Source organism: Molossus molossus, unplaced genomic scaffold, assembly GCF_014108415.1.
Source record: "Molossus molossus isolate mMolMol1 unplaced genomic scaffold, mMolMol1.p scaffold_m16_p_12, whole genome shotgun sequence".
Taxonomy (NCBI): domain Eukaryota; kingdom Metazoa; phylum Chordata; class Mammalia; order Chiroptera; family Molossidae; genus Molossus; species Molossus molossus.
Window position 1 is genome coordinate 23,619,295 of NW_023425347.1, and position 24,200 is coordinate 23,643,494.

The 24,200-nt window shown below is 36.7% G+C and overlaps 1 protein-coding gene across 4 annotated transcripts in view; it reads left to right on the forward strand.

Moving 5' to 3' along the window:
• The window catches only part of NUP153 (nucleoporin 153), a 75,686-nt gene extending 51,730 nt beyond the window's left edge, over window positions 1–23,956 (forward strand). The window contains exons 11-21 of one of the 4 annotated variants that reach the window (XM_036255444.1): window positions 262–360; window positions 1,875–1,962; window positions 5,930–6,052; window positions 8,315–8,932; window positions 12,023–12,217; window positions 14,490–14,627; window positions 15,177–15,374; window positions 18,483–18,833; window positions 19,476–19,745; window positions 22,868–23,036; window positions 23,364–23,956. In XM_036255444.1, coding sequence (XP_036111337.1) covers window positions 262–360; window positions 1,875–1,962; window positions 5,930–6,052; window positions 8,315–8,932; window positions 12,023–12,217; window positions 14,490–14,627; window positions 15,177–15,374; window positions 18,483–18,833; window positions 19,476–19,745; window positions 22,868–23,036; window positions 23,364–23,445 — 2,331 coding nt within the window. In that variant the 3' untranslated portion in view covers window positions 23,446–23,956. Of the gene's footprint in view, window positions 1–261; window positions 361–1,874; window positions 1,963–5,929; window positions 6,053–8,314; window positions 8,933–12,022; window positions 12,218–14,489; window positions 15,375–18,482; window positions 18,834–19,475; window positions 19,746–22,867; window positions 23,037–23,363 lie in introns of all 4 variants that reach the window. The other 3 variants (XM_036255443.1, XM_036255445.1, XM_036255442.1) reach the window with 3 other exon arrangements.
• Window positions 23,957–24,200: the final 244 nt, after the last annotated feature.

The following is a 24,200-nucleotide window of genomic DNA, read 5'->3' on the forward strand; positions in this document are numbered from 1 at the left end:
TTGTGGATGTTATTTTTCTTCTTTAGACAAATGTCCATGTCTAAAATAGTATATACTCCTATACACTACAAGCAGAAAAGCCAGATTTTATAGCAGCTACTATTAAGTATTTTTTGGAGGTTAAAAAGTGTTTTTAGATCTAAAAGGGGAAACATTTGCTTTTGGCTTCTTTGTAATGATTAATTTGCTTAATCTGTCTTATTGTCAATTTCTTTTTCTAACAATCTCTTTCTGTAATTTTTTAATATTTTGGAAAACCAGGTACAAATGACCTCTTCAAATAACACCAACAGTCCCATGTTTAGATTTTCATCTCCAATTGTAAAATCTACTGAGGCAGATGTACTACCTCCATCATCTGTAAGTAGCAACCAAGGAATATTTCTTATTTATTTGATTTCAAAGACATACTGTATTTTTATCAAATCTAAGATGCCATTGATGATAAGAAATACCATTATTTTTCTTCTCAAGTTAAAAAAATTACAATGTACAGAAAACTTAAATGAGTGAACATCTGTGCATTTTCACTGTATGTCTCTGTACATGCGCATGCACACGCACATATGCATTTTCTCAGGTACCATTTGAAAGTTAAGATGTAACCCTGGCTATTTTAGCTCAGTGGTTAGAGCATGGCCTACAGACCAAAGGGTCTGAGGTTTGATTCCCAGTCAAGGTGGATTGCAGGTTCCATCCCCAGGCCTGGTCAGAGTCATGTGGGAAGCAACCAATCTATGTCTCTCTCTCACATCGATGTTTCCTCCCTCCCTCCCACTTTATCTCTAGATCAATGGAAAAATATTCTAGGATGAGGATTAACAAAAAAAGTTAAGATACATCTTAATGTCCTTAATACTTTCCATGTATCCCCTAAGTGAAAGGACATTCCTTTGCATATTCACAGTACAGTTGTTATACCCACAAAATTTAACATAATATAATAACAACATAGTTCAGATTCAGATGCCCCGGACTGTCCTTTTTTTTTTTTTTTAATCCTCACCCAAAGACATTTTTGCATTTATCTTTAGATGGAGCAGGAGGGAGGGAGGGAGGGAGAGAGAAGGAGAGAGAAACATCAACTAGTTGCCACCCATACGACATCAACCGGGGCTGGTGACAAACTGCAACCCGGGTACGTGCTTCTAGTGGGAACTGAACCCGGGTCTCTCTGGTCTGCGGGCCGATGCTCTAACTGCTGAGCCAAACTGGCCAGGGTTCCAGACTGTCCTTTAATTGCTGTTTTGTTTCTCTTGGTCCTAGATCCAATTAAGATTGGGGCCTAATTAATTAAATCAATGCAAATGTATTATTTCTTGAATTATATCTTACACGATAAGTTTTAGATTTTTGTTTCACAATATGTATTTGTTTCTTTATAATAGAAATCAATATTCAATATTTTGGATAAGAATAAATAATAAGTTTAGTATTTAAGTTGCCCCACTCCTCGTGTATCATTTTAACGTGTTGCTCTTTGTGTTTTTTACTGCTCTTGTTTTCTGTCAAGTAGATGTCCTAGATCATTTGTAGTTTCCCAGCTGCATGCCTGGAATCTATCCAATGTCCAAAAACAAGATTTTTTATTAGAAAATGACATTTAGAAACCCAGACTTTGGCATTATGAACATATTATTTATGTTCTGCTTTGAAAGAAAAAAGTGCCTTAGAAGTGAAAAATGCTGCTGTTAAAGTATGACCCACCATTTGTTAGAAGCAGCATCCCAATTTTAAAGATTATAAAATATGAAAAACTGTCTTAGAATAACTGAAATTTAATATGTTTTTTTCATTTGGAATACAATAAAACTATAATTTGATATTTGTTTAAAACTAATTTGACACTTAAAGGATAGCTTTTCTCTTTACAGATTGGATTTACATTTAGTGTGCCCGTTGCAAAAACAGCAGAACTTTCTGGCTCTAGTAGTATTTCAGAACCAATTACAAGTAGTTCAGGTAAGTAAAACCTTATCATAAATTTTTACATAAAAGTAGTTGCATACATTAGATTAATACTTCAAATTCTTACCCTGGCCGGTTTGGCTCAGGAGTTGGAGCATCGGCCTGTGGTCCCGAGAGACCTGGGTTCGGTTCCCGCCAGGGGCATGTACCTTGGTTGCAGTTTATCCCCGGCCTTGGTTGGTCGTGCGGGTGGCAGCCACTCGATGTGTCCCTTTCACATCAAAGTTTCTCTCTCTCTCTCTCTCTCTCTCTCTCTCTCTCTCCCCCTCTCTCCCCCTCTCTCCCTCTCTCCCTCTCTCTCTCTCTCTCTCTCTTTCTCTCCCTCTCTTTTCCCTCCCACTCTACTTGAACAAAAAAATGGAAAAAATGTCCTCGGGTGAGGATAAAAAAAAAATACTTCAAATTCTTTTACCTATGTCAGTTCTTACACATGTTTTCATTTGAATGAAATTTACTCTGAAAAGCAGTAGAAGAATGGATAAAAAAAGCAGTGGTACATATACACAATGAAGTACTATGCAGCTGTAAGAAAGAAAGATCTCTTATCCTTTGAGATGACATGGAGGGACCTGGAAAGTATTATCCTCAGTGAAATAAGCCAAGCAGAAAAAGACAAATACCACATGATCTCACTTATATATGGAATATAATGAACATAACAGTCTGAGGAATACGGTAGACCCAGAAACATGGAAGTAGAGCACAGACTGACATCCCTCAGAAGAGGGGGTGGGGGGTGGGAAGAGTAAACCACAGAACTTATATGCATGTATACATGACCAATAGACATGGACAACAAAGCCGGGGACGGGGTGGGTGTGGGTTGCCAATGGGGTAAAAAAGGAAAAACATCTGTAACAAAAAAATTAATAAAAAAATTAATTAAAAAAAAAATTTACTCTGAAAAGCAAACGAGCTAATATCAACCTTTTTTTGTTTCTGTTTTTTAATCCTCACCCAAGGATACGTTTTCATTGATTTTTAGAGAGAGAGGAAGGCGGGGGGCAGACAGATATCAATCCTGAATCAAACCTGAAATCTTTTGGTGTATGGGACGATGCTCTAACCAACTGAGCCACCTGGCCAGGGCTGATATCAACCTTTTGACAATGTTTTTAAGTAATTATCCTCAGAGATACTTGGCTTGCTAAACATAAATGTTATAGTTTGATTATGAGGGTGATAGTCACAATAGCAAATTTATCTACTGTCTTTGTTCTGTCAAAATAAGTATATTATTAATGAAGTGTTATAAGAAATTGAAGGGTTGTCTACATTATAATTGCAGTGGATTCCTTCTTTAGGTTTACTGTTCAGTTCACAGCATTTTTGTGTGTCAGGCTTATGCTGGCTTCTGCAAATAGTAATACATAATTTTTGAACTCAAGAAATGGGCATGGCCCTGGCCAAGTGGTTCAGTTTGTTGGAGCATCATCCCATACCCCGAAAGATTGCAGGTTCGATTTCCTGTCAGGGCACATATGAGAGGCAACTGACCAGTGTGTCTGACATCGATGTTTCTCTCCCTGTCTTCCTCCCTCCCCCTTCCTCTTTCTCTAACAAGCAATGAAAATATATCCTCAAGTGAGGATTAAAAGAAGAAGAAGAAGAAAAGAAATGGATATAATTGAGAGAAAATGATGTATAATAAGATTTAAAATATTTTTCGATTGCTGTTGACATACAATATATTCGTTTCAGGTGTACAAACATAGTAATTAGACATTTATATAATTTATGAAGTGATCACCTCGATAAATCTCTAGTACCCATCTGACACCATACTTAGTTATTACAGTATGATTAACTGCATTCTCTATGCTATACTTGACCTTTCTGTGACTATTTTATTTCTACCAATTTATACTAATCCCTACCCCTTTTTCACCCATCCCCCCACTCCCCTCCCATCTGGCAACCATCAAAATGTTCTCTATATCTATGAGTTTGTTTCTGTTTTATTTGTTCATTTTTCTGTTCATCCATTGATGGACATTAGGGCTCTTCCTTTTGGCTATTGTGGATAGAGCTGCTGTGAATATGCATGTATGTGTATTTGTTTGAATACTGGTTTCATTGTTTTAGGGTATATACCTAGGAATGGAATTGATGGGTCAAATAGTCTTTTGAGGAACCACAAAGTTGTTTTTGTCAGCTGGTTCATTTCATATTCCCACTAGCAGTATATTAGGGTTCAAATTTCTTCACATTTTCACACACTTACTACTTTTTAAAAGTAATTATAGCCACCATTTGCATTTCCTTAGTGATTAAAAGTGTTGACCCTCTTTGTGTACTCCTTGGCCTTTTATATATCTTCTTGGGAGAAATGTCTATTCAGCTCTTACCCATTTTAAAATTGGTTTGTCTCTTTGTTGCTCTGATGTAAGCATTTTTATATAGTTTGGATACTGTATCTTTATCAGATATGATTTGTAAGTAATTTCTCCAATTCAGTGGATTATCTTTTCACACTTTCTTGATAATGTCCTTAGATGCACAAAGATTTTTAATTTTGGTGAAGTTCAAATTTTTTTCTTGTGCTTTTGGTGTCATCTAAGCATCTATCGCCAAATCCATGGTCATGAAGATAGACATCCTAGGTTTTCTTCTAAGAGTATTACAATTTTCTTATATTTAGATCATTGATCCATTTTGAATTCAGTTTTGTTTATGGTGTGAGGTATAGGGGTAGGCAGGATTTTTAAAACTGCCTTTTACTTGGTAAACATTCAAGAAGAAAAAGCTGGTTATATTTTATTATAGAAAATTTTAAACATTCTTCAAAGTGGAATGGTAGACTGAATCCCCAAATACTCTTTTTTTTTTTTTTTTTCCTTTTATTGATATTACAGAGAGAGAGGAAGGAAGAAGAAGAGATAGAAACATCGATGAGAGAGAACATGAGTTGGCCACCTCCTGCATGACCCCCACTGGGCATTGAGCCCACAACCTGGGCATGTGCCCTGACCAGGAATCAAACCAGTAACCTCTTGGTGCATGGGTTGATGTTCAACCACAGAGCCATACTGGCCGGGCCTGAATCCCCAAATACTCTTTACCCAGCTTCAACATTTACCATTTTATGACCAATCTTGTGGGTCCCTCACTTTCTTCCTCCCTCCTTCCCTTCTTACACATACAAACACACCTATCAGGTTATTTTGAAACAATTCCACACATATTTTATCTGTAAGCAGAAACTTCCCCCTTAAAAATATAACCACTGAACTCTTATCATACTGAAAATATAGATCTCTTAAGTAAAAGGATATGTTTGTTTTAGAAAGTTTGGAAAATATAAAAAGTAAAAGCAATAAATAAAAGTTACTCATCACTAGCGGCCACCATTACTCTTTAGATGTAAACATTCAGAATCTTTTGGAATTTCTAACCTGTTTTTACCCATAACTGTGCTTTTAAGAATGATTTCTTTTTTTGTAGCTGTGTAGCATTTCCTCATGATAGCATTCTGTAATTTATGTATCAGCCCCTTATTGAGCATTCATCATCCAGGTTTTCCATGTTATAACTGAAGGATATTCTTAATTATAGGTGAATTTCTCAAAATGAAATAACTGGCTCAGTTGAATATTAAAGGTTTTCAAAAAAATCAATATTGTAAACTGCTTTGTAATTAATTATATATTTCATGAAGAGTAGCAACTTGTCCTACCATCTTCCATGTTTCAACTTGATTTTCTTGATTACCAGTGAATTCATTGGGTAATAATTGTAGTTTATATTTTTTGCCCATTTGTAGGAAATAGTATTTTTACTTCCTTATAATGAAACAACCTTGTACTGTTAAATAATTTGTTCATTATCTTTGAATTTTAGAGTTTTAAAATAACATTTTAGGAGTAGATCCAAATTGTCTTTGAAAGATCTTTTTAATACATTTAATTTGAGTCTAGTGCTTTTCTTGGCATAATATCTATTATAATTTTAAAAATTACAGCTCAAGATATCACTGCAATGAACAGTGCAAGCTGTAAGAAGCCAGATGAAGACTGTGAGGGCCCTTTTAGACCTGCAAAGACCCTGAAAGAAGGAAGTGTCCTAGATGTTTTGAAAAACCCCGGTAAGATAAATAGCTGCCCTTGAATTAGTCTAAAATTTTAATTATAAACTCATGGTCTTATTTTAATGTCATTTGTGATATACTTTAGGCTTTAAGAGAATTATTACTAATTTGATAGGAGATTGACTTCTGAGTGTAGATGTAATCAAATGTTAATTCTTTTATTAGGGGAAAGATCTTAGAAACTACTTATTTCTTTAGAATTCAAGGACTTTGTACTAGAATGAAGTTTCTAACAGGAAAGTATAGAAGGAGAAAATGAATTGCCTCTTAATAGAGATAGGCCAATATTGAATAAAAGGAAATAAACTTGATGGTATAGTTGGGCATTTCTTTCTCACCAGTGTTGAAACTGCCTTGTTGTTCTCAGATTATTCCTCATTTGTGGTACACACACACACACACACACACAACAAGGCCAACAAACGTGCTGATTCTAACATATTAAGAGACTGCTCGCTTGAAACAAGGTATAAAAGTTAATAGGTAATAATTTGAAGGCACTGACTAGAAAACTCAAATAAGAATAAATTTTCAGTTTGCAAATCAAAGAGAATAGCCAGAAGTTCAATTGTTATGTTACTATAAGAATATAAAAGTGTTTATAAAATAATCTAGTAGCTCAGAAAGAATTAGACTCAGCAGAAGTGTTCATGTATGATTGAATAGGAATTTCAAAATAAGATTGACTTCTGTAACAAACTTTAGAAGGGTTAGGTTTTTTTGGTTAGTAGTCTCATTTTATAGATGAGTATACTGCCTTCAGGAGTCTCAATAATTTAGATGATTTTTACATAGTTATGGCAGAACTCCAGAATGCTTGTACTAGAATTAACCAAGGGTAGGTAAGCATCAATTTCATGTAGTTTATCTTCATATAAGCTACACTTTGCATTCGTAATGGCCACACCTCCCCCCTTATAAATTTTTTGAAATAGCAAACATTTGGAGATCATATGTTCTTTTGAAGGAGAAATAAGGAAAATGTGAAAAAGTGGAAGTAATAGAAATCTGTAATACTAAAGATGGTTACTGTTAAAATTTTGCCAACCTTAGTAACTCATTAATCATTAACAAAATATTGACCAGTGGGAGTAACTGAGATATGTGGGATTGTTTAGCCATTATGCTAAAAATAGCTGTAGGCTGAATTATTTCTTGGTAGCACTAGAAAATCTTAAAAACCTTCTATATCTTCTTCCCCTTCAATTTTTCTTTTCCTTTGGTACTGAAGGCTGGAGAAGCAGCATCACTGGGTTTATTGGTATGAGTAAAATAAAAAATTAATTGGTTCAAAATGAAGAATTGAAACATCATTCCCACAAATAAAGTGTAGTTTTAGGGAATCAGTTTCATGGCAGCAGTTTAGGTAGCACAGAGACTTTTTCTTATTATTATTCCATGGTTCTACACGAATACCTTAGTTATCTAAATATACTTTCAGTGGTCACACAAAGGTATTCTTACAATGTGAAAGACCCTGAGGTTATGTTGGAGAGATATTTGAAGCAATTTTGTTCGAAATAGTGTTTGGTAAGTTTGCATGGGCCTGTGAGTAGCATGAGCTTGTAGTCCATTAGGATTGACTGGATCTTAATAATATTTATATTTCCAGGCCTTACCAGATGGTTTGATACCTCTCTGTTGGAATTTGTCATTGAGCTGTTGCTATTTTAAAGCTCTGTATGAGTTTAGTATAATTAAAAATAATTCTTACCACTCTGTTGTACTTTGGAGCATACCTACACAGCTCAGCTGGTTTTTACCGAAAGTAGACAATCACAGTAGTGGATTATGACTGGACAAAATTAAAAAAACTAGATTGAAGTCATTTAGTATAGCCAAGGGAACACTTAAAAGAGACAAATGAGGGAAGGTAGCTATGAATATACTGTAGGTCAGTGTTGCAGGAATGTGGATTGTAGCAAGACATTGATGACAATAGTATAGATCAGTGAATTACTATAATTAAAGCCTTAAATTAGGCATTGGTTGATTTATAATAAACAGAAATTCCTAGAGGAAGAAGGTGACATATTACAAATTAAACCTTTTGTAGAATTTGAACTAGTTCTAAGTGTCACTTATTATTTATGTGACTAATTAATAGTGCTTAGGTGAAAATCACCTCTTAAGTAGTCCATCTTGGACTGTAGTAGCTCAGCAATAAGGCAAATGTGTTTTCTTCCAGTAATAATATTTCAGTTAATGGTTTGATTAGAAAACCTTTTCTAACTTTTTTCAATTCCCCTCATCCTGTAGGTTTCACATCACCGAAGGCAGATTCTCTTGCTGCTGATCCTATCACCACAAGCCCGGTAGTTTATACAAGACCAGCAATAAGTAGCTTTTCTTCTAGTGGAATCGGGTTGGGGGAAAGTTTAAAAGCTGGATCGTCATGGCAGTGTGATACTTGTCTACTCCAAAACAAAGTTACAGACAGCAAGTGTATAGCCTGTCAAGCAACAAAATTGCCACCAAGAGATACTGCTAAACAGACTGGAGTTGGGACACCAAGTAAAAGTGGCAAACCAACTCTTTCCACATCAGGGACAGGTTTTGGAGACAAATTTAAACCAGCAGTAGGAACTTGGGATTGTGATACCTGTTTAGTGCAAAATAAACCAGAAGCGATAAAGTGCGTAGCTTGTGAAACACCGAAACCTGGAACTGGTGTTAAGCGAGTCCTTACTTTGCCAGTGGCTTCAGAGAATGCTGTCACCGTGGCTGCTTCATCTTCCAGCTGTACTGTGACCACTGGTGCCTTAGGATTTGCAGATAAATTTACAAAGCCCAAGAGATCGTGGGAGTGTCCAGTATGCTGTGTTTCTAATAATCCAGAAGACAATAAATGTGTGTCCTGTATGTCTGAGAAACCAGGTACGTTAATGGTTGTTTGGAATAATTTTGCTCATTATGTTAGTAGAACATTTTCATTTATTCTCTGTAAAACCACTAAGAAAAACCTGAATATTTTAAATGTTTCAGGATGAACATTTTCTCATATATTTTAACTTTTTAAAGCTATATTGAGGTTAAATGACTTACTTGGGGCTGGATTTGTATGTTTTCTCAGTATAGTCTGTGAATTAATACTTTATCTCTTCTTTGTATGCATTTATACCAGAAACTTCTTGCTCTTCATGATCATTTTCAAAGTTGACTATTAAAAATGTTGAAAGGTCTTAGAATGGGGCAGTCCTTCTTAAACCTCTACACAGAATAAAATATTGTCTGTTTTTCTCTTAGTAAAAGCGAGGATGGCTAGTGGTCATTTCCAGGGAAGGTTTTATTAAGAGGTAGACAGTCTTGCTTTATGAAACGGCTATTGCTGAATGTTAATGGCGATACCAAGACCTGTATGCTATCTGCCAGAGATAGCAATGGTAGTTAATTAGTGAATCATGAGCGAAGAAATTCTGACTTGAGGTAGCTAGAAAAATGGAGTTAGGTTGAGTTTTTTTCTGTTCAGATTTTAAAGAGTTATTAAAGCCTCGCATCTTTAAATGACTTTTTGCTATTTGGTACAATATATGGTGACACGAATACTAAATGAAACATATGAGTATGTTAGGAATTACATGTGTAACTTTATGTCTGCAATGACAAGCTCTGGAGTTATTAGCTTCAACCCCTGTCTGAACACAGAGGGTAAGCCATATATCTGGACGTCTCCACGGGAATAAGATTTCAAAATCTTCATTCTGTATTATCTTTCTCTTTTCACCTGACACACCTCCTCCCCTAAAATAAAAAAGTAATAAGACCTTATACAGGCAAGAAATAAATTAATTCTGAATTGATGGGAAAATAAAACTTTGAGTCAGGCATTGAATTGTTATACATAAAGGAAGCACATATGTATTAATGAACTGTAAATGAGCCATTATTTTAAGCAGAGGAATGATATGGTCAAATTTATATTTTGATAAATCACTTGGTGGCTTTTTGAAAGTGACAAAATTTGGAGACCAGAGCACAGATTAGGGGTGTTGTGTCAATAATATAGGCAAAGATAATGATGTGTACTAATGACATCAAATAAGAATGGGAGGGATGTAGAATAATGTATAATTGAAGACATGATGATTTCAAGCTGCTGAAGTTGACTTTCAGATAGACGGGATGCCTTTGGGTATACTGATAATGGACCCTCTGGGCTAAAGACAGATTGGAGTCATTGCCCATAGTTTCTAATAAGTCGTGAGTAGTGGCGATGGAAAGTTAATGGAGTGAATAGAGAAGGTGGTCTAAAAATGAGCTGTCAAAGAAATGGCAGGAATAAAACTTTGGAAGTAAATTTATTTTTTTATTTGTTTTATAATATTTTTTCCTTCATTGATTTTAGAGAGAGAGAGGAAGTGAGGGGGGGAGAGAGAGAGAACATTGATTGGCCACCTCCTGTATGCCCCCCATTGGGGATCGGGCCCACAACCTGGGCATGTGTCCTGACTTGGAATCGAACCGGTGACTCTTGGTGCATGGGTTGATGCTCAACCACTGAGCCACACCAGCCGGACTGGAAGTTAATTTTTCAAAGGGACAGCCAGAGAAGAAAAATATGGCACTGGTTGGTCTCTGAATGATAGATATACGGGATTAAGTCTCAATAAGAAAGCTATTCCAGCAAGCAATGAGAATAGCAGTAAGGGAGTAAGAAAAGAGAATGAAAAAGATTTGAGAAATATGTAAGGGAGGAGGAACCATCTAGCCAAGCTAATCAGGTAAATAGTGGAACTACCAACTAAGAGACCACAGGGATAAAGCTCAGAAGTGTGACTGCAGGTTCAGATCAGGAAACTTTTGTTGGTGATTAAAGCTCTCAGAGTAGATGAGAACTTGTGAGCAGGGCAGTGGACTAATGGTGGAGCCTTGGAGCAGTTTTATTGGCAAGATGGAGGAGAACATACCAGTAAAACACAGACATCAGGTACTGTGTGAAATGGTGAAAATTGAAGAACGTTTAGAGAAGTAGGGTTACTAGAATGAATGGCTTCACTCAACACTATACAGGGTGAGGCAAAAGGAAGTTTATAGTTGTGAGTACACGAAACAGTTTATTCTTGTATTACTGTTATTGTAGTATTTTCTATGTTAACAACTATAAACCTACTTTTGCTCACTGTGTATTTCTTCATATTCTGCTTTGCTGAGCTTTTCTGTGAAACCTCCTCTCAGAAACTGCTAGTTGTACTTAAAGATTTAAATCTCACCACTGAGTATCCTTCTCCTGCCCCTTGGTGATTTCTTCCTTCCTTGTACTCTTGTATTAGATCGTTTATCACTTTCCATTTTGGTGATGGTGCTATTATTCACTTGTTTTACTTTTCCCTTTTAAGACTCTAAGCACCTTTAGAAGTGAAGCAACATTTTTTTTCATCTTTATGTTCCCAGAACCTAAGTACATTATGGTGTTTAATACATGTCTGTTAGGTGGCTAGCTTATAACAGAAATGCCACGAACATAGTAGGAGGTGTCAAGTAGAATTGCAAAGTGGATGGTAGAATGCTTCTGTGCAAAAATGATCATTTGAAAGGCAGAGATCTGTGCTTTGAAACCTTGAATTTAATATGGTCTGTGGCTATGTATTTTATGTATTAGGATATTGCCTACAATTTATGTATTATGTTTTATAATGCTGTACTGTTTGAAGGAATTGGACAAAGATTATTAAGGAAAATTTGGTTCTAGGCTCTGATTTGTGAGCATGACCCCCCCTTTTTTTTAAACCATGGCTATTCAAACTTGGGGTACTTATCACTGAGCAAAGTGAGTGTGAGCTACTCATAAGATTTAGAGAAATCTAAGGTGTCTATGCTGTTTTTAACAATGTAATGTTTATATTTCTGGCATTTTCTCGTTCTTAATAGGAAACACTAATAAAGATTGAACATTTAGATTTAGTGGTGTCATTAAGATATAGACGACATGTAAATTAGAATTTCCATGTGTTTTTCACTTTGTTTTAGGCAGTTCAGTACCTGCGTCAAGTACCAGCTCTGTCCCTCCCTCTGTGTCTTCAGGAGGCTGCCTAGGATTGGACAAGTTCAAGAAACCTGAGGGAAGCTGGGACTGTGAGGTGTGCCTAGTGCAGAATAAAGCAGATTCTACCAAATGTGTAGCATGTGAAAGCGCCAAGCCAGGCACAAAATCTGAGTTTAAAGGTAAGGCCTCAATAAAGTGTTTCCTTGTATTGCCATTTTTAAGTGAAATATTTGCAAATAGTGTTAGTTTTAAAATTGTTCATTCTCTTGAAAATTAATGTAAATGAGGTATTGTTCTGGACTTTTAATTCACATCTGTCTCTGAATTAGTGTAAGGTTAGATAATTTGAGGTATCATTTCTGCAGCTGGGTAAATAACTATTTTGTCTTATATTATTGAGTCGGAGTTTTAGCTGTTTATTTTTAATTGTTAACCACCCTTTGGCATCTAGATGAATTTTCTGTTTTTTTATTTGACTGGTAATTTATACCCCTAGAACCAGGGTGGGGAATGTCCAGCCCATGAACCGTATAAGGCCCGCAAAATCAATACCAGCCATCACACACCTCACAAAATTAGCCTGACCAAATATAGCAGGCTAATTTTTAAGTTGATAATTTTGTAGGGCCCGTTAGTGATGATATCCATATATATCCATATAGCCCTTGGCAGATAAAAGGTTCCCCACCCCTGCCTAGAACCTTATTAGAAATAATCCAGACTTGGGCTTTGATTGTCCCAGAAAAATAACTCTCAGTATTTTGTTATATAAATATAAAGGAAGAACCTCTCAAAGTAATTTATACTGAACTACCTGGAGGCGAGGTTTTTCAGGTCTTCATATTTCTGTATGAATTCTTTCATATAAGATACAGTCTGGTAAAAATTGTAATAAGCGCTTTCAGAAGAACACTGCTATTCAGTCCACTTTAGTTCCTTCTGTAGCTGTTACCTCATGGCTTCTTTCCCATATTCTCTACTTGTAGTACAGTAGTTGCCACACCTTTAAATGTGTCCCTTTGAGGCAGAAGTGATGACTATATTGTTTTTGGCACCTTTATTTTTAGCTTTCTGTGTAATATCACTTAAGATATCTTACAGATCATGTGGATAGCCAGCTGCTTTTGAGATTCGAATACAATTTTTCAATTACCTCTTTTTAGGGAAAGAAAAATGGGTGGGTAATCATTAAAGGGGGACATCTAAAGATGAGGGCTTGCAAAGCTTGGCTGTTTTTTGTCTTTATTTACATATGGGTAAACAGAGTAATGGGTAAATATCTTAGACCCTTTAATCGTGTTTGAGTCCATCAAGTGCTTCGTTTCCAGATCACTAGCTATAGAAAAGCATTATGTATTGATCGTGGCAATGCAGTGTTGTTTATCTTTTAAAATATTGTTTTCACTGATGTATTTCTTCTGGTTCTTTGATGCTAATTTAAAAAAAATACTTGAGTAAATAACATTCATAAGACTTAAAAATCAGATGATGACAAGATTCACAGTGAAAAGTCTATTTCTTGTCCCCATTGGCTCATTTTCCATCCTCCTTCTCCTACCAAACAAATAACTATAGTTACTTTCTTATAACTCTTTCAAAGTTTCTTTATGCACATCATAAGCAAATATATTCTTCTGTAGATTCTTACTTTCCGCTACCAGGTTTGATTATATGCCATACTGCCTTTCTGCTTCCTTGGTTTTATCACATATTAGCTTGGACATACATTTTTCTTCATTCACAGTTGCCCAGATTGTGAATGGCATTTTTTTGTGACTCTGAGTTTAGTTTGTTTTTAAAATGAAGACACAGCTGTAGAATTGCTGAGTCAGAGGATATGTGTGTTCGTAATTTTTTTTGTAAATATTGACAAAATGCTTTTTATACCTTTGTGCTAATTTACATACATACCTGTAATGTATAAAGTATCTGTTATGCCCTGGCCGGTTTGGCTCAGCGGTTAGAGCATCAACCTGTGGTCCCGAGAGACCCGGGTTCGGTTCCCGCTAAGGGCATGTACCTCAGTTGCAGTTTGTCCCCGGCCCTAGTTGGTCGTGCGGGTGGCAGCCACTCGATATGCCCCTTTCACATCGATGTTTATCTCTCTCTCTCTCTCTCTCCCTCCCACTCTACCTGAACAAAAAAAATGGAAAAAATGTCCTTGGGTGAGGATTAAAAAAAATAAATAAAGTATCTGTTATTCCTGTTAATGTATCAAATCTCTGCCAGTCTGATAGATGAAAAGGGGCATGTCTGTATAGTTGTAGGGATTGGGATATAGTTCTCATGCTGAATTTTGGGCAATTTGGTTTATGTTTACTGCCATTGCTAATACTCTTCAAGTGGGCTTTTTCAGAGTTATTCCTATGTCCCTTTGGTTTTCAAGGTTTACATTTTGTTTGAGAGGACAGTATTAACTCTGTGTCCTTGTGGTGTCTTGTATTTTTGAAGGCTTTGGCACATCTTCATCTTCGAACCCAACAGCCTCATCCTTCAAATTTGGTATTCCATCATCCTCTTCTGAACCTTCTCAGACTTTAACAAGCCCTGGAAATTTTAAATTTGGAGATCAAGGAGGCTTTAAAATAGGTGTGTCATCAGATTCTGGGTCTTTAAACTCCATGAGCGAAGGCTTTAAATTTTCTAAACCAGTAGGAGATTTTAAATTTGGAGTTTCATCTGATTCTAAACCGGAAGAAGTTAAAAAGGACAGTAAGAATGATAATAATTTTAAGTTTGGACTTCCTTCTGGTTTAAGCAATCCAGGTTCTTTAGCTCCATTTCAGTTTGGAGTGTCTAATCTTGGGCAGCAAGAAAAGAAGGAGGAACTGGCTAAACCTTCACCTGCAGGCTTTAGTTTTGGTACGGGTGTTATTAACCCTGCTCCTGCTGCTGCTAACACCATGGTGCCCTCTGAGAACAAGAGCAACTTCAGCTTTGGAACTATCGAAACCAAGAGTGTCTCAGTGGCTCCTTTCACATGTAAGACGTCCGAAGCAAAAAAAGAAGAAATGCCTGCCGCCAAAGCAGGGTTCCCTTTTGGCAATATGGAACCTGCCCCTCTGCCATCTGCCTCATTGTTTGATTTGGGAAGGACAGAAGAGAAACAACAAGAGCCTGTCACTTCTACTTCTCTAGTGTTTGGGAAGAAAGCTGACAATGAAGAGCCAAAGTGTCAACCAGTATTTTCCTTTGGGAATTCAGAGCAAACCAAAGATGAGAGTTCTTCCAAGTCGACCTTTAGTTTCAGTCTGGCAAAACCGTCTGAGAAGGAGTCCGAACAGCCAGCCACAAAGGCCACTTTTGCTTTTGGAGTTCAAACCAGTACGACAGCTGGTAAGTATTAAACATTTTCTTTTACAAGGTATTTTTGATATCTTGACAAATGCAGAAAGTCAAGGAATGGTTTACACTGAACATATATGAGAGAGACTAGTAACAGAACTCTTGGGAAAGGAGCCTAGGATTTTCATTTTTAACTGTTTCAAATCCCCATGATTCTTGTGAAGTTATCTACAGATCTAATTTTTTTTTTTTTAAATCCTCACTCGAGGACATTTTTGCATTTATCTTCAGATAGAGCGGGAGGGAAAGAAGGAGGAAGAGAGAAACATCGACGTGAGAGACACACATCGACCATGAGAGACATACATCAACTGGTTGCCACCCACATGACCCCAACCGGGGCTGGGGACAAACTGCAACTGAGGTACGTGCCCTTAGTGGGAACTGAACCCTGGACTCTGTTCCGCGGGCCAACACCCTAACCGCTGAGCCAAACTGGCCAGGGATCTACAGATCTAATTTTGAGAAATAAAGTTCTAATGGAAAACCCACAGTATTGCATAGTTGTTCATGTCTTTCTTTCTGTTTGGGCTTTATAATCAGAATTGGCATATATTATTCAGGAAAATAGGCATTCTTTCTTAATCTCATGAATATTTTCTAGGTATTAAAATCTTTATATTTACAAAATAGTTAGAAATAACCAGTCATCATCGACCATGTAAGGAACATAGACAAATATGATTAATCCCTGAGAAATAGAGGCGATTATGGAAACTAAAATTTTGAAGAAAAAAATGAAAAAGCATCAAAAGTTTAAAAAGCATGGTTGGTGAAACAAAATTATTTTATGGACTGATTAGCAGGAAAAACGAAACTGATAATCAGAATAGTGAACTGGAATTTTTCAGAACACAGTGCAAAAATAGAGAAAGATTGATTCAAGCTAGATTCACAAGTTCCATTGGAATAAGAGTCCTTAGAAGGTAAGCGCAGTACTATGGAGGAACTATCAGAGAGTGACAGAGAAAATTTCCTTGATGTAAAGAAAAGCATTGGTCTTAAAAATGGAAGTGGCCTACTGATTGACAAAGGCCAGTGAAATTTTAAGATGCCAAGCCAAAAAATCCTGAATGCTTTCAGAGAAAAGCTGTTTGCCATAAATAGTTACTTAATTAGCATCATACTTCTAATTTGTAACATTTGAAGCTAAAAACAGAGCAGTGTCCTCAAAGTGAAAATGGTCTTTGAACCTAAAATTCTATAACCAGCCAAATTTCATCAAACATAAGGGCAAAATGTAGATGTTTTCAGACAAGCAAAGAATCAAAAGTTGAACACCCATGAATATTTTGGAATAATAAATTGGAAACACAACCAAAATCAAAATTAATCTTGAAAAAATAGTATGAATGCAACAAATAGGTGTGTTGCTTTTATTGAATTTTTTACTTGGAAATTTAAAAACACCCTTCAAAGAAAATAAAAGCTAAATTATATATTATTTGGAAAGGAATAAAAGTGAGATAGGGTTTGCCCTGGCCGGTTTGGCTCAGCGGTTAGAGCGTCGGCCTGTGGTCCAGAGAGACCTGGGTTCGGTTCCCGCTAAGGGCACATACCTCGGTTGCAATTTGTCCCCGGCCCTGGTTGGTCGTGCAGGTGGCAGCCACTCGATGTGTCCCTTTCACATCGATGTTTCTCTCTCTCTCTCTTCCTCTCTCTCCCTCCCACTCTACCTGAACAAAAAATGGAAAAATGTCCTCGGGTGAGGATAAAAAAAAAGTGAGATAGGGTTTAATCAAATTTAATTACAGCATCTCTATATTGTTTCCACTGAAACAGACCCCTTAACTCTCCTATATACCAACTTGAAAGTGAGCTAAAATGCTCCATTTTCTGTAACCTATTCTAATGCCTAATACCATAATGTGACCAGCTCTGTCTAATAGACAATATTGGAACTGAGATGTTATTGGAACAGTTTTAGAAAAAGTCATCAGCCCTGGCCGGTTTTGCTCAGTGGGTAGAGTGTCAGCCTGTGGTCAAGAGAGACCTGAGTTCGGTTCCTTTTAAGGGCACGTATCTCAGTTGCAGTTTGTCCGCAGCCTTGGTTGGGTTGTGTGGGAGGCAGCCACTCGATGCGTCCCTTTCACATTGATGTTTCTCTCTCTCCCTCCCACTCTATCTGAACAAAAAATGGAAAAGTGTCCTCGGGTGAGGATAAAAAAAATAAAGTCTTCAGTAAAGTGGTTGGATTCAGAATCATTATATAAGAATCAATAGCTTTCCTTCAAAGTCATCAGTAAAGTGTTGGACAGTATATCTCATCTGTGTTTTCTAACATTTTTCATTTGTATTTTATAATAGCCACTGATCTTATTACATGCTAACATAATAAAGAAATATTTAATACTTGTTCCTGAGTGAGTATATTTCTCTCCCTCTCAGCTCTCACCCCCAATATAATTTCAGTTCTTAGAGGAATTTTTGTGGAACTTGACAAGCTAAGCTTTTCTAAATTTCATATGGAAGGACAATGCACAAAACATTTTGGGGAGGAGGGGCCGGCACACAGACAGGTTTGCCTTAAACTAAATATCAAGCCATACTGTAAAGCTACAATAATTAAAACAGTTTAGTAATAATAACTGTGGAAGAAACAAATGCATGTATATTTGGAATTTAATATGTAATAAAGCTGGAGTTATAAAATAGTGAGCACAAGATGCACTCACCTGTCAATAACATGCTGCACAGAAAATTGGCTATTATATTTCAATTTTAAATTGAAGTTCTGATCCTGCTAACATAAATTGCAAAATCAGATTTATAAAAGTACAGCTGTCTTCCACTATCTGAAACTTATCAAAACACAGTATCCAGTTAGGTTTGGATTTAAGGTATATTTTTATTTTTATTAATCTGAATGATGGAGGTTTTCCTACGTATGACAGAAAATCCGTAAGCTGTAAAAGAATAGATGAATATATTTGATTACATCAAAATTTAATGTACTAGATATGTCCATTTGATAAACAAATGAATATATATAAAAATTGTTTTCTAATGACTTTTTAGATTGTAAGATAGGAAAAAAGTGCTTTCTGTGATTACTTGTTCTTAAAGATTTTTGTTTGTTTCTTAATTTCTGTCATACAGATCAAGGTGGAACGAAGCCAGCTTTTAGTTTCTTGAACAATTCCTCGAATTCAAGTACACAAGCTACGTCAGCTGGTGGCAGCATATTTGGTAGTTCCACTTCCTCCAGTGCCCCGATGGGTGCCTTTGTGTTTGGACAGGCCAGCAACCCTGTGAGCAGCTCTGCCTTTGGTAACCCTGCTGAGTCCAGTACATCTCAGTCTTTGCTGTTTCCTCAAGAGAGCAAACCAGTAACCACATCCAACACGGGTACAGCTGTTACCCCATTTGTCTTTGGTCCAGGAGCCAGCAGTAATAATACTGCAACCTCTGGTTTTAACTTCGGAGCTACAACTACGTCTGGCTCTTCAGGTACTTTTAAAAAAGAAAAAACAAAACAAAACATACATGTACTAGGATTTGCTTTAATTATGAATATATCAAGTCTTATGAGATAATATGGCAGCTTATCACAAAATGGCATGGTTACCTTTACATCATCTATACTTTGATGTTGTAGTTGTTCACTCTGGTATAACGTACATCTAAGTTTAACATGATCAACTCTTCAGAGCAGTTTTTCTAATCTAAGCAAGAGTATTATCTTCAGTTTTTCTAAGTAAGGAACCAGAAACGGGGGATTATTTTATTAGATATTAGTCCTCATTGTGCAGTATGTACGTGCTACAACATTAGCTGATTTCTGCAGTGTGTTAAATTTCTGATGAGGTCAGTTGGCTTCTTAGATATATTTCATTGAACTAAAATTTTTTGACTATGCAGGTGGGAAGTCTTATTAATAGAAGTTTTTGTTTATGTGGATTCCATATAGTTTTATTAAATAATAGTAAAGAGAATTGAATTCTTATAATCATTCAAAACTTAGTGGGATTTTTTTTTTTCCAGCAAGGTAAGAATCTGAAAAGAAGCTTGAAATTTGCTTTTGACTTCAGAGATTTCTTGTGGATTTTCTCTAGCTACCCTGATAATTTACATAATTTTTTGGGCCTATAGGATGCTCCTTTGTGTTTGGCACTGGACCTTCAGCACCATCTGCCAGTCCAGCATTTGGTGCTAACCAAACCCCAACATTTGGACAAAGTCAAGGTGCCAGCCAGCCTAATCCCCCAGGCTTTGGATCTATATCATCTTCAGCATTATTTTCTGCTGGTTCTCAGCCTGCACCGCCTACGTTTGGGACAGTGTCAAGCAGTAGCCAGCCTCCTGTGTTTGGACAACAGCCTGGTCAGTCTGCATTTGGCTCTGGAACAGCTCCAAATTCCAGTGAGTGTGTACTAGTGATGTAGTTTATATCTCTACTTAGGTTCTATATGTCCTACATGTAATATTTTTGTTTGAACTTGGAAACATGCATGTCTTATTTTTTTTTGTCAATTGTACTCAGTAAAATAGAGAAGTGTATGTTTAGTCTTACCTATAAACCACATACATTCCCAACTTTGACACATTTTTAAGCATTTTTAAAGTATTAAAGCTTTTCTCCCCATCTGAGTTTGGGGGCATTCTAGCCTAGATTTCAACTGTAGTCTTTTCTAATCCTCTTTGTGATTGGATTTACTTCAGGAAATTATGCCCCAGCCCCAGTACTCTATCCTGGGACAGTCCATCGAGTCGTCTCATGTCACTTTCTATTTGATGATAAAAACCTTTTCACTTGACTTGTATGTTTAAACACATGGTTCTGTGTTTGTTTTTAACCTAGTTAACGAAATGGTATTATACAGGGTGGGGCACAAGTAGGTTTACAGTTCACATGAAACTAATACAAAAATTAATAAATAATAATACAGCCCTGGCCGGTTTGGCTCAGCAATTAGAGCATTGGCTCACGAACCAAAGTGTCACTGGTTCGATTCTGGTCAAGTGCATGTACCTCATTTATGGTTCAGTCCCCAGCCCTGGTCAGGGTCATGTGAGAGACAAGCAATCTATGTGTGTGTCTCCCATTGATGTTTCTCTCTCTCTCTCTCTCTGTCTTTCTCTGTCTCCCTCCCTCCCCCCTCTCTCCCTCACTTTTTTCTTCCCTCACACTCTATTTGAAGATAAATGGAAAAATATCCTCGGGTGAGGATTAACATAATAAAAATAAAAAATAATCATAATACTAGAATAAACTCGGTTTTGGGTACTCACAACTTTAAACCTACTTTTGCCCCACCCTGTAATTATGGATGCAGTGACAGATCAGTATTCTGAGTATGCAGACGCTGTGTGGTCTACTGTGATTTTTCCTACAGAAAGTTTTGTTTTCTCTGGCATTAATGATCCCCTCTTTGTGTAGATCTCTTCTCAGTATTTTCAAATACATTGGCTGTTTTTCAGTATTTGAAAGAAGTTTCTCACAGAATTTTCTAAACTGCTCCTCCCACCAGGTTTTCTGTAGAGGCTTACTGTTTAACTGAGGTCCAGGGGATCCTTTTTACCAATTGTCTTGGAGATTCCCTTTAGCTTCCTCTTAAAAGCATCTCTCTTTCCTGGGTGTCATGTCTTCTTCCCTCTAACTACTTTGTTTTGATAATAGCCATTCTAACAGGTATGATACAGAGCAGACCTTCCAATGATTTTGTTTTAAAGGACCCCAGGGAAGAAAAGTCTGAGACCTTACATTTCTGGAAGGATTTTTATTTTGCCCCCATGTTGGTAAGATTTTGGTTGAATATAGATTTAGTTTGTACATCATTTTCTATATCTGTTCATCTGTCAGTGGACATTTAGGTTGTTTCCACATCTTGGCTATTGTGAAGAATGCTGCAGTGAACACAAGAGTCCAGATATCTCTTTGAGATACTGATTTCAGATCTTTTGGATATATACCCAGAATGGGATTGCTGTATCATATGATAGTTCTAGTTTTAATTTTTTGCAGAACCACCATACTGTTGTTTTCCATAGTGGCTGTACCAATTTACATTCCTACTAACAGTACACCAGGGTTCTCTGTTCACATCCTTGACAGCTATTGTTATTTCTTATCTTTTTGATAATAGCCATCCTAACAGGTATGATATTGAGCATCCTTTCATATACCTGTTAGCCATTTGGAGAAATGACTATTCAAGTTCTCTGCTCATTTTTAGTTGGGTTTTTTATTTATTTATTTTTTACTGTTGAGTTGTAAGAGTTGCTTATATATTTTAGAGATCGGCCCCTTATCAGATATTTGTTTTGCAGATATTTTCTCCCATTCTATTCATAATTTTGGACACCTAAATACTACTTGATAATTCTTTGTACATGGTTAGGGCATATAGATCTTGAATTTCACTGTAGTTTTATCAGACTCTCCTGTTTACTTGGGAAGACTTGGATTTCAATGTGTTTAGGTCTTTCAGTTCCCCAGAGAAGATTCTTCCTAGTCTCCTGCCTGGAGGGTCAGGTATGTCCTGATTGCCAGCACCTGGGAGCTGAGTCAGAGAGGAAGGTTGCAGTCCTAAGTATTCATTGTATCAGCACTACTCTTAGTCCTATTTTCTTCTTCTTTTTTAAGTACATGTTTTTATTGATTTTTTTTTTTTTTTTTTTTTTTTTTAGAGAGGGAAGAAGAGAGAGAGAGAGAGAGAGGTAGAAACATTGATGTGAGAGAGATATATCAATCAGCTGCCTCCCACATGCGCCCTACTGGGGATCAAGCCCACAACCCCAGGCATGTGCCCTGACTGGGAATTGAACCGGGACCTCTCAGTCCATGGGACGACGCACATTCCACTGAGCCACACCGACCAGGCTAGTCCTTCTGTTTTAATGTTCTTGCCTTTACCTGTGCAGGATGACCTGCCCCCAGTCAGAGACTCTCCAGAGAATAAAGCTGTTTTTCTGGTGGGGTAGAGGAGATGGACCATCTTGTTTAGTGTTGGGAAGGGATTGACCCTGGGTATCTTCTTCTACCATCTTTTCTCTCTCTCTGTTCCTCTTTTTTTTTAACGTTCACTCTCACTTTCAGAAGTACCTGGAACCTAACCCTTTTGAGTATGTCTAGTGTGAGTGGAATTGCTTCTGTGCGTTCCCTGCTGCTAAGTTAGTATTGAGCTCCTGTCAGCCTTCTGGCTTCTGCATTTTATTTCTGTTGTCTCTTCTCCCCATCTTAGTAAAACTCCTTTTACTGTTATATTAGCATAAGTTTTGAAGAAGATAGGCTAAATTGTTTATTGATTCTACTGTCTTTAACCAGAAGTTCACTCTGCCACTTTTTCTTTGGTCATGGGTAAGTTGGGTCACTTATTGGACGATGTCAAGTATGTGTCAATAGAGAAAATACTCAATTTTCTTTAAGTGATCATAAGAGATCTTAACCCTTTATTATATTTTGTATTAAAGGAAAGGATCAGAGTCATTTCTAGAGAAACTATAATTTTTACCTTAATGTTTTTTTGCTTCAACACTTGTAGGTTCAGTTTTCCAGTTTGGCAGCAGCACTACAAATTTCAACTTCACAAACAACAATCCGTCAGGAGTATTCACATTTGGTGCAAATCCGAGCACAGCTGCAGCCTCAGCCCAGCCTTCTGGCTCAGGGAGCTTTACGTTTAATCAGCCGTCAGCTTCATTTACAGTGGGGTAAGAGATCTTTTTGTTGAAGTGGAGAATTTAACATGGTATGGGTGTGCATGTGAATGAGTGTATGTGTGCTTTGTCTTTAAAATCACCAAAGTGCAATATAGTTCAGGTAAAAGCAAGTATGTTCTCCAATATCAATTCACCATATTACAGTTTTGGTGGATCATAGCCTGAAAAAAAAAAGCAGTGTGTGTGGTGTACAACAGAAAATATGTTTGCTTGAACAGTGTAGTGTCTCTTCTCCCCCCCTTGTCACTGGTCACATTTAGAGTTATGATTCTAAAATTTTGAACATCATGTCACATTTTAAAGTTTTTATTTTCACAGGTCAAATGGGAAAAATATGTTCTCTTCTGGAACTTCAGTTCCTGGTCGCAAGATAAAGACTGCTGTTAGACGCAGGAAATAAAGGTCACAAGTTTTAACAAAAGCTGGTGTCCTGCTTTTAGATACTGGATTGTACTACATGCTGGAGTTATCTGAAGTCAAATCTGTCTGCCTAAGGACTTCTTTGATTTTAGAATTTTCCTCTTTCTTTCTTTACAAAAGCCCCGCCGTCATTTCTCGCTACACCGTTTTAAAACAATAATAGACTGATGACTGACTCTTCAGCAAAAATATTTTATGATCCAGCAAATTATTCACTGATTTGGCTTAGGCTGGCTGAATTCAGGAATGGAGCCCGCTCAGTGAATGGCTTTGTATAGAACCTCTTCGTCTGCACCATTATGTGCGTTGATATGCGTTTATGGAACGCATTGATAATTGTAATTATATCTGAGGAATTCTGTATAGATTAGAGGATCTTGAAATGAATGATTTCTATGCTGAGTTTGTGCTGGTATATGTGTGAAGTGAGTGAGTTTGGGTGTATTGTGCACTAAAATTTTCTGATAGAGGAAGCCTGATTAAAGAATGGTCCATGCTGAGGACTTGTTAGATCTAGTTCCTTCTCCACTTAATAATTATATGCTATTTCTATATTTTCATTCTTCTATCACCTGTCTTGCCTTTTTCATTATTTTATTATGAAACTTGTGTAAATACAGTTTTGTTTCTGTACTTTTTTGGCATAACATAAATCTGTGAACTTGAAATTTTAATTTTGTGTTAGAATTTTTTTGTTGTTGTTTGTTTAGTCTTGTCTCAGATTTTATTATGTAA